The 14020-nt window shown below is 42.1% G+C and overlaps 1 protein-coding gene across 1 annotated transcript in view; it reads left to right on the top strand.

Annotated features, from left to right (window-relative positions):
- Window positions 1-14020, top strand: part of LOC117726099 (copine-8-like) — a 62688-nt gene that overhangs the window by 40934 nt on the left and 7734 nt on the right. The window contains 7 exon segments of the mRNA XM_034526174.1: window positions 1035-1076; window positions 2667-2742; window positions 5068-5121; window positions 5325-5386; window positions 12099-12145; window positions 13211-13374; window positions 13376-13393. Of these exon segments, the coding sequence (XP_034382065.1) occupies window positions 1035-1076; window positions 2667-2742; window positions 5068-5121; window positions 5325-5386; window positions 12099-12145; window positions 13211-13374; window positions 13376-13393 (463 nt within the window).

Raw genomic sequence — 14020 nt, forward strand, 5'->3', positions numbered from 1 at the left:
ACATTCAGCCCCGGAGTGCACATCACCATCAGCCTGCCTCCTTTCCCATAATGTGCATCTGCCTCTTGGAGCTGCTCTAAGGTCCGTTAATGCTGCGTTTCCTCCTCTTCTTCTTACGTAAAAAGATGTCGAGGCTGCGAAGGTGCACTTTTTACCTCAGGTTTTGAATTAGGTGACATTTGTTTCAGAAGGCTGGCCAAGCTCAAAAAGCAATCACAGTAAGTGCAGAAGGAAGTCATACAAGATTCATGAAACACCACAGTCCGCTCAAAAACTCGTCTGCCTAATTTGACCCGTCTCTGCAGTTGAACACGACAAACCTGACCCACTGAGATTGTGAGCACTGCACGGTTTTGTCTATATTGGGTGTCTTTCTGTCTTTCTCACAGTTTTTAATCGTTGAGTCTCTTCACCTGGCTCTTCCCCTCCTTCACTCTCGTGCCTTTTGCGCTCTCTCTCTCTCTCTATCTCTCTCTCTCTCTCTCTCTTTTAATTCAGTCTCAGCTCCTTTATGCTTTCGCCTCGGCCCTCTCGCTCTCTGCGTATCGCTCTTGCTTTCGTCAGACGGAAATGACCCTCCTGTTGAAGATACTGGGAGACGAAGTGACAGCGCAGCATATCTGCCTCTGCCAGGCTATTCTTTTTTTTGTTATTCACATTTCCTTGGAAGCTATAATGGGATGCAGAGATGGATGTATTTGGAGATGAGGAGAGCCCATTACCAGAGGCAGATACAGTGACAGGCAGACAGCGTGTTGTAATAAAGATAAGCTGCAGAATGAATCCGCTTCTCCTAATGCCCCCAACGACAACAATGACAAAAGCAACTCGCATCTGTGTTCATTTTTAAATTAAGAAGATCGCATTTTAGCGCCTTGAATATGAGTATAGTGCGTTGCAACTGAGCATTGCCATGCCTCAAGAAATATTGAAACAAATGCATATCAGTAGAAACATGAATAGTCATAATTCAGGAAAAGAAAAGAAAGATGTGTCTTTTTAATCGGATCTCCATCTTGTGCTTCTATCAACAGAACAATCAAGGTTGAGGTGTACGACTGGGACAGAGATGGCAGGTAATTACTATCTTTTATTTACCTGCTTATATTGTTTTTTTGTGCAGTTAAACTACCATTAAAAGTCCTAAACTCAGACAGACAACCGCACTACGGCAAAAAACACTACCACCTCATTGGTTTGCATGAAGACGCTGCGTTTTAGGGGTGGGCGATACACCAAAGTTGGTTCTGATCTGATATCAAGTAATACCAGGCCCATAATTACAGGCATTAATATACGTTCAATAGTTTTTTATTATTAAAAGCCGCTAATTTGCTATTTTGTAGGGTAGAGCCATGTGTCGTGATTTTAAAATGATGAAGGCTCCTTATGAATATATTCATTCTAATTGCCTTAGAAGCATTTGCTAAACTTTTTTAATGTTAGTGTTATTGACTTAATCACATGCATGTTATGCATTATGTATCTGTAATATCAATACTTATGGGTAACTTTGGCATTGACTAATGGGGACAACCATTTTTGAGAGAATGCTGCAGATTACAGCCGCTCAGCGAGCTGCAGTGTAATTGCTTGGGGCACTTTGGCACCGTCGATGTACGTAAGTGCTTCTTTTCCCACCGACAGGCTCATATTGTTATTTTATGTGTCTGACAACATTATGGATATTAAGCAGGTTTTTTTTTTCTTTGTACCTTTCGCTGTTTCATCTGGTGTCTGGCTTAGAGAAGTCAGGGGGGTGGCCGGTGTAGAGAGCTACGGCAGAACAACGCAGTGTCGTCGGAATTCAATGTGACGTCATCATACTGTTCACCTTGTGATTGGCACACAAACAAAACTGTTTTCTTGAACTGGAATCAATAACAATTATTAAAACGACAACTACACCAAAACAAGTCAGACCGACACGTTCCAGTTCTCAACACCCGTTGAGTTTGGTTACGAGGTTGTGAGGATTGCAGGTTGTTACAGATATATAAATCTGATATGCAAACGATAACCTCAATAATTACTGATAAATACGCAGCAATACATTCCCTTATTACTTCCAAATCCTGATTGCATTAACATTCAAACACACGGCAGCTTCCTGCGTACACCGAATCTCATCCGAGTCACACATAATTAACACGGGTATATGTTTGCAGTGTGTAAGGAGGCCGGGGGAAGGATCGTCACAGATCGACTGCTTAATGATGAGTCTGGATTCTGGCTGCCAACAGTCATGCAGAAAGAAAGAGGAGTGACAGTTATCAAGCTGTAGTTGAACGGGGAGCTATTTCTCCATTCTTTATGCAATCTATTCAGTGTCACTCTCGATCTGATAGCGGGAACACAGCGACATTTCCGTGCAATGTTTTTTTCAAGAAACAGAAATGCTCACGATTCTTCATGACAAGCTATTTGGTTAAAGAGAGAATCTGTGTTTGTTTTAACCATTGTCCGTATACTGAAGAGCGTTTGCTGTCTCCACTCATGGTTGAGTTGCTTTCATATTCACTAACGACAAACTCCGTCCCCATGGCTTTGCTTCAAGTTACATAAGTTATTGTGGTCTGGATGAGCTGTGGAATATAGCGGCAGACAGTACTGTTGTTTTAATATGGTCTTTTTGTTCTCTCTGTCTTCCTCGCTTCTCTCCGTAGTCACGACTTTATCGGAGAGTTCAGCACCAGCTACAGAGAGCTATCCAGAGGGCAGAGCCAGTTCAACGTCTACGAGGTGTGTGTGTGTGTGTGTGTGTGTGTATGTGTGTGTGTCACAAACAGACGTGTGTTACTGTTTTCAAGTCATGATTCTCCTCTCCAGGCCAGTGTACAGGTCGACAGGTCATTCACACACACTGTAATTGGGGTTTACATCTGGAAAATGTTCTCCTATTTCTGTCTAAAGATAAAACACATATTGAAAATCCTGTTGTTACTCAGCTTATGGCAGTTTTAGAGGATCTGAACCGACGAAATACCTTATGAATAGCTTCTTAAAAGGCCAGTGTGTAGCATTTCCAGGGATCTATGAGGAGAATTAAACTGTTCATTAGTGTCAGAAACTAAGAATCGTAGAATGAGCCCTTCATATCTGCAGCCGGTCCTCTTCAACGTGCACCCCCATGTTTCGCCCAGAATGGACAAACCAAACACTGGCTCGCGGCCATGGTAGTTCTACAACACGCTTGAGAAACTGTTTTAACGTGAGCAGCGGGGTGTAAAACCCTGGTGACTCAATTTATGAATACAAAAATATATAGTTATCAAAGAGGCTTACCACAAACACAATTCCATTCACCTCTATTGTAGTGGTGTATGGACAAACAGGACTTCAACTTCAACTTAAAAACAGGAAAAATGTCGAATATATAATATGATATAAATATTCCCCCTTCCCATAATCCAACATATTACACTGTATGTTTTTGTGTGGTGCATACTCACTGATTAGGAATACGGGGCTCTCATAACTTAGTTAATGCCAATCAAAATCTTAATCCTCACTTCGTCATGCATACACACACACACACACTCACACAGACAGTTATGATGGATCGCTGGCTTATCTTCTCCCAGGGAGAGTCAACACCTCTTGATTAACAGAATACCACACAGAGAGGAGCGCACACAGGGGACTGTCATTTGAAACAGCTGCTGTTTGCCTAATCGCGCTCAGATGTGCACACGCACACAAAGGTGCACACGGAGGCACAGTGACAAGTATGTGAAGAACCGCGAACACGTGGACACACGGACACAAACGCACAAAGTCATTTGGGGATTGCTGACATGTTTCTTAATCTCGGCCTCCAACCTAAAGTTGGCGGTTCCCGAGAGGATGGCTTTGTGTTGCTCAAGTCCCTCGCTGTGTGCCGGTGTGTAATTGTGTTTTTGTGTTCCAACCACGTTTCAATCATTGCACCTCACCTCCCAGAGGCCAACTCGTCCTTGAGTGTACACAATGCACCAAGGAGAAAAGTATAAATCCACACATTTGTTCGTTGCTTCCCGGAGGTCCTCTCTTTCTGTTTAACCTTGGCGCAGTTTAATTAGACCATAAAGCTCTGTTTTAACAGCTCGGCAGCAGTGTTTGGGATTCAAAAGGAGTTTTGGTTCTGTCTCTGGCGGTCCCTCCATAACAGGAATGATTGTAGGTTTTAATGAGCTTGTGCTGCGACAGCAGAGACCCGCGACACTTTTCTAATCTGTTCACATAAACAACCGGGTCTTAAAGCTTGTTAGGTACGTAATCTTGATTTATCCAACAAAGGTTTACTGGGCACTCGCTCCGTGTCCTATTACATATTGATGAAGTCACACCACCCGGTTTTGAGCCCTAATCCACCTCTGGATATCAGCTGCTCCTCTGGACATGTACATGTGACTTCAGTTACCACTCAAGATGAAGTAAAGGTGGCCATTGCTTGAAAGAAACACACCCGTGTTTTAGATGCAGGCTGCCGTAGAGATTATTAGTAGAATGATTAGGTATTTTGTGAAATGTACAACACAAACTATATCATAATAATATTCCTGATGTTGCCATGTGCACATTAAATGTGTGGTCTGTTATTGCTTGAGCTGGATGCATTACTACGGATTCTTACATTAATAACATAAGAAATGGTGCATGGTTATACCAAGCGGTAAATGCGTCATGTGACATATGTATCAACACGTGTACCACAAATGTAATATTTATTGTTACACTGCGCTGAGCAGGTGGCCGCTGTTTTGTGCTAAAAACCCACTCTACGCTGCCTGCCAAGCACTAAATGGCACACAACGTTAGCAGCTAGCTGGTGAACACTGGAGCATTTTGGAGAGACAGATATTTCCCTCACGAGGTGCCAATTCTGCACCGGTACTTAAAGGAACAGTGTGTATTATTTAGGGATTTGTTGGCAGAAATGGAATATCATACTGATAAGTATGTTTTCTTTAGTGTATAATCACCCTGCACCTTTTAAAAACCGACCTTACGAAAGACTGAATTGAAGAATGAATGACTGAATGAAGAAATGTCAAAATCACAACAGAGAATCTTGTATTTTTTTAGGTGATAAATCCAAAGAAGAAAGAGAGAAAGAAAAAATACCTCAACTCTGGAACGGTGAGGAAATATCCATCAATCATGAATCATTCTTCGCTGCATGTGCTGCATTTAAAATGCGATGCCACACTTTCATACTGCTGAGTGTTTCATTTTGTAACTGAACTGGTCGGAAAGGATTAGAAACCGCGTGTCGCATCAGAGGCGACGCCCGAAAGCTATCATCATTGACACAAAGCTAATTCTGGCCCTATCGCTTCCAGGTAACGCTGCTGTCATTCCTGTTGGACATTGAAGTCACCTTCCTGGACTACATCAAAGGAGGGTAGGTCAATGACCACACTGATGGGGTAGGGGGGGAGTAACATGCTGAGTGTGCCGGCCTCTGTCTCGATAATAACCCCATCACGACTCAGTGTCTGCAATATGCCAAAGATAAGAGAGAGAGAGAGAAGCTATGCTTCCATTCAGAAGTCAAATTAGAGAGAGACCCGTGCTTGTGGAGGTGTGTTGCTCAGGAGGGTTGACCGTGTGCAAGCATCGCGTGAAGGCTCGCCTACACACTCTGCCCTAATTAGACTCACAGAAAAGAGAACGAAAATCTCCATAAAATCACTGAAAGTTTAAGCTTGTAGCTTCGTAGACACCATCTATTTTCCAGCTAGCTTCTCTCTCCCCCACCCTTGTCTTCTACTTGCAACACAAATTGTTGAAAGGACTTTGCTAGTAGAGCCCACCTTACATGGGCTGCGGTACATTGATCATTTGGATGTTGTTGTTATAGGTTGTAGGCTCCATAGCTTTTAGCAGATGCATCTAACACTTAATTTCTACGTGGGAAAATGCCTTTATTCCAAACATTTTACAATTTGAAAGAAATTGTTAGACTTTTTAATTTTTACATGTTCTGAGCATTAAACACCATTTCCGTGTTTAGTGTCCTTTGCTTACTTAAAAGGAGCCGTAATCACTAACAATATATCAGATGACAACTACCATATCTCAATGTGCTATCTAACGGCAGCCTATAAAAAGAGCAGTTCAAAGACTGCATAGACAAACACCTGGCAGAGAAACGAGAGCCAGGAGATGGTAATATACAGGAAATGTGCACATCGTTTGAACCCTCACCCCAGTGAAGTCTAGTGAAGCCAGGGGAAAATATCCCTTTGCGGATCAATATGCTATTGACTCATGGAGGATTAAGAATCCACTGTGTGTGTCTGCCGGATTAACATATTAGTTGGAGCTTCTGTAAATGTTTCAGGAAATGGAAACAAAGCAGAAGTGCATCTACAGCAGGACAGGAAGGCTTTCGTGTCCCCTAATGCATGTTATGGCCGAGTGTGAGCAACTTGCATTTACGGCTCGAGCTGCTGGCTTCGAGTTGCGCCCGTGTGATGGCGCCACGTGGCCGCCGCATATGTTTACCTCGCTCTGTCGCTCACATGCTAATGGAGAATCCCCGTCCTCTAGGCCTCCCTACGCACAGACCCACATCCCCAGCCACACTGTCGTTCAGGAGAGCACTTTGAAACTCTCAGGGAAGAGGGGCCGTTTTATTCCTAACCCCTTCGCCTTTTTCCGGTGGAGCTTTGGGAGCGCGAGCTGGACGCCGTAACACGCTTGTGTGGCTAGAATGAAGTGCCAAGTGCTGTCTCGCTGTTTGAAACCTAAATGGACTGTAATGGTCCAGTTGCACTTACTCCAATTGCATAATGGGCCGACTGTGTACACGCACACGCAGGGCGCACACCCTCCCAGGTACTTCCTCACATCCCTGGTGTGTCTCAGTCTTGCCTGACTGTCTGCTCAGGTATTTTGTCACTTTGCCAGTTGTCTCGTTCCACTTCCTGCTCTCCTCCCTTCTTCTCTCTCCTCTCTTATCTTTACGATTGACAGCTCTTTTACAGTTTTAACCCAATACACCCAATTGTCCGTTTGGAGCTTATTAGGAGCACGATCAGCATTAGCATACATGACTGATTTGAGAAGGCTCCGTCTCAATCTGGAGAGCATCGCTGCTCCTTTCTTTAACGTACCCTTTTGATAAAGCATTAGTCCCACCCATTGATTTCAACAAAGAGGCCTTTATTCATGAGCACGAGGATAACGATGAAGAATTGCAGGCTATATCTTTCATTTTGAGTTGGCAGCCCTGTCACTCACAGTGACATATATTGTTTCCCCTTGTTTTGGTTTGTGAATTGAGTATTGAAACCAGAATAGAAGCAGGAGGGAGCTCTGGGATATTGAAATCATTCTGAGAGGTTGTCATTAGATCGAGGAGTCAGAGTCGAGACAAAGATTTGGAAAAAATCCAATCTGTGAAAAGAACTAAGGTTTTTTTTTTTGTTGTGGGTTTTATTCAGCAAGATTCATAAGCACTGCCAGTATCAACGGTTGGGCGAATCTGAATTCATGCGGTTGTATGAGCTGTTTATCTCTCCTCTCCTCTCCTCTCCTCTCCTCTCCTCTCCTCTCCTCTCCTCTCCTCTCCTCTCCTCTAGTCATTTGGACACTGTCCAACCAGCAACATCTGTTTGCATATTATCAGGAGAGGTCACATTGCAAAACCTCTGCAGCTTTTAGGCCACTCAGTGCACTCAAGCATATGTTTCCCTCTGGCACTTCAATGTAAGAGGGAAGGAGACCTCTTCTGAACATTTTAGATTGTTTTTTTCTTGAAGAACATTTCCACTTTGAAGATTAACATTTCCTATATGAGACTGGCTGTCAGGCCTACAATGGAGGTTCTCAGTATATGCCCAAAATGGTAATATCGCTAATTGTAAAAATGGAAAAGTATTTGTATGAAAGTAGGATTTTCCTTGGCTCACTAAGTTTGGTTTTCAAGATGAACGGAAGATACAATTATTATATGACTGCAGGCTTTAATACAGTACAACGGGTTCTGTCTTAAAGTATTAAGCATATTTCTGTGTTACTATTCTCAGATTACAGCAAAATACAGGGGGAAAACTGTAATTTGTTGGTTTTTTCGGCTGGTTTAGTCTTATCTATACTTCTTCTGCTTTAGTCTTGTTTTTTAGTAAAAGTGTGCGTAATGGTCTTTATCATCTTTGACAATGTTTTTTAATCCAGTGGTGAAAGCATAGACTGTCTATAAGAAGTGGAATTAGTCACAGTGACATGGAATGCTGCTTTGAAGCCTTGAGTTCGGCATTGTGACTGTCGCCAGCTTGGTTTTTGCAACGAGAAATGGCACAAGAGGATGGAGTGACTGTTGAAGTACAACTGAAGGTGTACACAATGTTGCAATTAATTAAATAAATGCAATTAACCTTTATGAACTGAAAACACACTGTGGAAGGGTTCAAGTTGTAAGAGGAAAACCCAACCCGTCAATCACAAGGTAGCCCCGCCCTTTCGCATACCCTGTTTTATGCTCTATTTCACTCTAAATGGGCCCATCATTTACTAAATGAACATCGTGCTTTATTGAAGAAGACTTTGAACTAGCGATCGAGAAGTAGGATCATTTTCTCATAGACTTCAATCTGATCATCTGATTTTGCAACCAGGTGAGTCGCCCCCTGCTGGCCATTAGAAAGAATGCAGGTTTAAGGCACTTCCTCAATGGCTTCACTTTTCAGACCTGGTTGCTGCCACAGTGGAAGTTGCCCTGCATTTCACTGGAGATGTATCAAGAGAGATTCTCTTTACAGTCTGGAAAACAGAATGCTTTGAAGATTTAGGGAGAGACATTAGCATTCAGCCTGTTCAGTCTGCAGGAAAGCTTATTTGAATGTAGTGTGCAACGTCCTAATCAGTCATCAGTCTGCCCCCTGCCAGGCGGTATTTTGTCATATTGGTTCCTCGCTGAGTCACTGCATCCTTTACTAGCAGGGGGAGAGTGTGACTGACAGAAAAAAACATCTGGTATAGTAGCATTCCCCTTTCACCACCAAACGCATTATTAAAATACTGTACTCACACACAGAGGCTTACACACACACACACTACTCAAAATGGGCATCCATGTTTTTTTTTAACGCAGTTCAAACTGTTTTGTTTTGTCACATCTGTGTGTGTACTATATAAGACCCAGAAATAAATACGAGAAAATAAGATAACTTATTGATGGAGAAAGTAAACGTGAGCAGGCATCTTCAGTGTGCAGTAACAGCAAGGCACTTTCCAGCCATTACTCACTGGAGCTGTCCAATGCTGGGTAGAGGTGTGTCTGCTTCCTGAAACCCTTTGCTGGTCAAAAAGAGTTGAACAGAGCAGATCAGATAGACCGCGTGGAGGAACAAGAGGGGGCACAGTTAGAAATGGCTTCCATTATACATCATACATCAAATTAATACTACGGTTTTTATGTTGGTGTGTAAATCCACCAGTGAAGAAAAACTGGTGAAACTTGATTATAAGTGTGTGTGTGTGTGTGTGTGTGTGTGTGTGTGTGTGTGTGTGTGTGTGTGTGTGTGTGTGTGTGTGTGTGTGTGTGTGTGTGTGTGTAAATCCACCAGTGAAGAAAAACTGGTGAAACTAAAATGTTTCTTCTGAAGCCATTTAAAAGAAACCCCAGGGCACGATAAAGGTGGCCTTAAAAGGGTAAGTGTACCTGTACCTACAGGCAGCCTGAGCTCACAGGCCACCTGAAGCTTGACCATATGTATCCTTATCATACCTGCCAGAACATTTTGAAACGGCTGTGCGGCGACACTTTGCTGCAGATCTCCTCCTCCTGCTGCTTAGTTGAATCAGCGTCTGTTTGTGTGTGTGTTAAGTAGACAAATGTGTATTTATTCAGCCGGAAGCCAGAAAGTTGCATCTTTTGGTGTTATCGGGAAAGCCAGTGAAGAAGAAAATAGTCTGTGCCATCAAAACAAACCTTGCACACATGGCACACACCTGCAATATACAGTACGCAGTACAGCCCAGAACAATACACAAAATCATCTACCATGCAGTACCACCAATAATGCTACATGTCTTATGTCAATCCTATTAAAAGCAGATTAAAAAGTAATACAGATAATATCCTTCCGTGTGGTTTGGGTCGGTCAGGATGTTTATAAAGTCATAATTCCACACTTTTGGCTGACTAATAAGCAAATTGTTGTAAATAGATACTTGTAGAAATAATCCGTTTATGTTTTAATTCACAATTTATGATAATGTAATCCTAATTTTCATTTTCAGGAGAGAAACGGGAATTAGTTTAGGCTATACAAGCCTTTTTACTGTACACACATATATATATATATATATATATATATATATATATATATATACTGTATATTAAGTGATGTAAAACACAAGAGGATATTGTTATGTTGAGCAGATTTTTTTTAAATATTGAAAAGATAAGTTTGAATGAAATCCATAAACACACATCACTGGTGAAAATCCCAAGGGCTGATAAACTGATGCCTGGCTCACATTCTGATAATGCAGAGGAGGGGCGTTGACCTTTTGGAGAGTGAACTGTGTTCTGCTCTGGATATTAATTTTCTCTCCATTTGGAGTCAAACATTCGGGTGATATTCATTTTGTAAAGCATAATCTCTCTCAATACCTACAATTGGAACTCAACATTTGCAAAGTATTCAGCCAATATCCTCCGGGCCTCGACAGTAAGGGTTGTACTGGCAACGTTTTGGGAAATCGTCAACCAATTCTTGGCCTGATGGAAACCTCTTTTTAAACGAATAATAAAACTAATGCCTGCAGCTGTATGTGAGAGTGGATTTAGCTGACCATTAGCTGAGTATATAGGCTGGAGAGTTGTGTCTTACTTATAGAGGCACCATGCAGTTCTGAAATATTTATTGAGACAAAGTTATTTGTGTAAAGATGTGTCCAGAGAGATCAGAGCCAGAAAGAAGTTGTAATATTAGGTGTTGCTCAAATGTAAGGGTTTCATAAGGATCTTTACTATGACAATATGTCAGTAATATCAGTAGTAGTAGTAAATTGTATATCATTAAAAACCTATTATTTTTTAAATTTGTATCTATTATATTAAACCTAAAAAAAGAAAAACCTGAGTGAATTTAACAAATAATATCTGTCTGCTAACCTGAGCTGGCAGCTCCAAACCCTTGTGGGTTCCTGTGTTTTTAACACTGATCGTTAAAGGTCTCTCCTCCCTCTGTGTGTGTGTGTGTGTGTGTGTGTGTGTGTGTGTGTGTGTGTGTGTGCGTGTGTCAACAGATCAGGATTGCTGTGAAAAAGCTGTGACAGCTCTCTTAACCACATCCTGTTCCTGCAGGTTAACGAGTTAGGAAGTGTTTTGATGAAGAGAGATGTGCCGCTCTGTCTGTTTGTCTCGTGTCTGGTTTCATTTCTCTTTTTCGGGGGTTCTTCTTCTTCTTCTTCGTCTCTTCTTCTTCTTCTTCTTCTTCTTCACTTCTAGCTCATTTGTTTTTCCTCTCAGAAAGAACGTTTTTGTGTGAGGAATGGCGTTCAATCAGGAAGTTCTGTGTGTTTTAGGTCTCATCGTATTGAGCATGCTGCTATCTAAACTATACAGTATGTGTTGCCATGAAATTTTGTATCGTCATTCATGTTTCTCAGGATGAAACCTCGTTGGCTTTTGCGATCCCCCGACTTCTTCTCTAGCGCCACCATGAGGTTAACATTTTTGATTTGATGTCATCTCTCTCAATGACAAATGTATTTACTGCAATTCAATTTGGTCCACACAAAGTACCGCAAACATTTTTGCAGCTTACAGTTGTGTAACTCTGGATCCAATTGGTCTTTGCCGACGGATTTAGCGTTTGCAAACTTCCACCCTCCAGCTAGCAAGAGTGTCAATGGATCCACCTTGCAGAGGCCCGCGGGTCACAGCTGAAAAGAGGGGAATTTCGGGAACAAAGTCAGGGCGGCACATGTTTCTTTCACTTGTGGCAGTTACGGAGACTATCGGTGTGTTCTCCATTAAAAACAACAGCCTGCCTCTGCCTCTGAAAGCCCAGTAACTCGCTGTCTACTTAGAGAGAGAGAGAGAGAGGTAAATTATTGTTGATTAATGAATCACCTCTCTGCTTTTGTCTTCTCAGGACCCAGATTAACTTCACTGTGGCCATTGATTTCACAGCTTCCAATGGTGAGCCTCCCAGTAAACACACACACACACACCTACTTTGAATGGGCACACACACTCAGCGTTTAAGGGCACACACAGTGATCTGAATGCCGAGCAAGAGTGTTTATTCAAATATGTGCAGATGGGAATCAAGTGTTTTCCTAATGGCCCTCTCTCCATCACACCTGGCAGCTCGAGCTGAGTGCAGTAACGTGCCATGATGGCTGTGATTAAGGGCCGTGTTATCCTTCTATCCCTGAACTCGGTTCGAACAGGATAGGCGGGCGGAAGCACTAGATGTTTGATTTTAGGATGATGGCTCGTTGAGTTCTGCAGTTTATTAAAACACAGCTGGAGTAGCGAGTCAAAAATGTTTTTCATATTAATATTACATTAAGGTAATGAGGAGCCAATTTGGCTCCATCAGTGATGTGATGCATAGTCTTGTTGCCATACAAACAGAACACCCAGATAACTATTTGTTGGTTGGCTGGTGGAGTCACTGGCTGCTTTATTGAACCACTGAACAACAAGCATTGGAAAAACATCATTTAAAAGTTCAAGTGGATTTTCAAATAGTGATGGTGGTTCCTATAAAGCACCGTGACGCCCACACAATAACTCAGGTTTCTTTACTATGATGTAAATGTATAGAAATAGAATATGATTAGAACGGACATTGAATTGTTTTCCGTGGTCAGGTACAAAATGAAATGGTGATTGTTGTTTAGTTGTTAGGGTGACAATTGCTTAAAGACTCATTTTCTGTAACCAGTCGAGCCTTAAACCATGATGGAACCAGCAAGCTAGCTGTTAGCTAGTTAGTAAATTGGGTTTTCCAAAGACCCTTTATCCATGAACATTTTCTCCCTAACATTTGAGAAAATCATTTTAAATAAGGCATAAGTTGGTGTTTCATTTTCACCCAAAACATTAAACTTGCATACTCAGGTAACAGAGAAACTTCAATTTTAAGAGTTGGTTGCAACGACCACCTCCCCTCTTCATTGTCCCACAGAGTATCATCTGTCTGTGTCTCTGTGTGTGTGTGTGTGTGTGTGTGTGTGTTCCCTTTGTCACAAACAGGGAACCCAGCCCAGCCCACATCACTCCACTACATGAGTCCATACCAGCTGAATGCCTACGCAATGGCCCTGAAGGCAGTCGGAGAAATCATCCAGGACTACGACAGCGATAAGATGTTTCCAGCACTGGGCTTCGGAGCCAAGCTGCCACCCGATGGACGGGTCCTCCCACGAGTTTGCCTTGGTACGGACTAGAGGGGCTGGGACCAGGGTGGGAGGCAGGGAGTAAAACGTGGAGATGTGGCCTACTTCGGGTTTTTAAACCATACGACTGACACAATGAAAATTTGACATTACATACAATAATATTTTCATCAGAACTGGAAACATCAGGTTGTAATGCCATCCAGTAGAATTGAACAGAAATGTACACAAACTCTTAACATACCAATATCCTAAAAACACAGCACCAGAGTCCCAACCAACAAGTGTCAATTGACTCCCTACGACTGTTAGTTAAAGTGGTACACATTTATGCATAAACAAAATGATATCCCTCACAGAACATCTGATATGCATATCCACATGAAACATGTTTTCTTTCAATAGATTGATTGTTGTTTTTTTAATTCAGCTTTCTGCACACATGGCAAAGTTACTACATCAAATGCAGAACATGGCAAATAAATACATAAGGAATAGAACTACCAGACCTTGGGCTAGTTCTCACACATACATCATTAAATAAAATGAAACAAAATATAATACATTAGTTAACAGTGAGGGTGCCTCTCTTTCTCTCCAGCTAGCTCTGCTTTGAAACCTCCATCAGTGTTAGGAGTGATGTTGAGGTCACTGAAGCAATCTAGCA

Source organism: Cyclopterus lumpus, chromosome 23 (genome assembly GCF_009769545.1).
Source record: "Cyclopterus lumpus isolate fCycLum1 chromosome 23, fCycLum1.pri, whole genome shotgun sequence".
Classification (NCBI taxonomy): domain Eukaryota; kingdom Metazoa; phylum Chordata; class Actinopteri; order Perciformes; family Cyclopteridae; genus Cyclopterus; species Cyclopterus lumpus.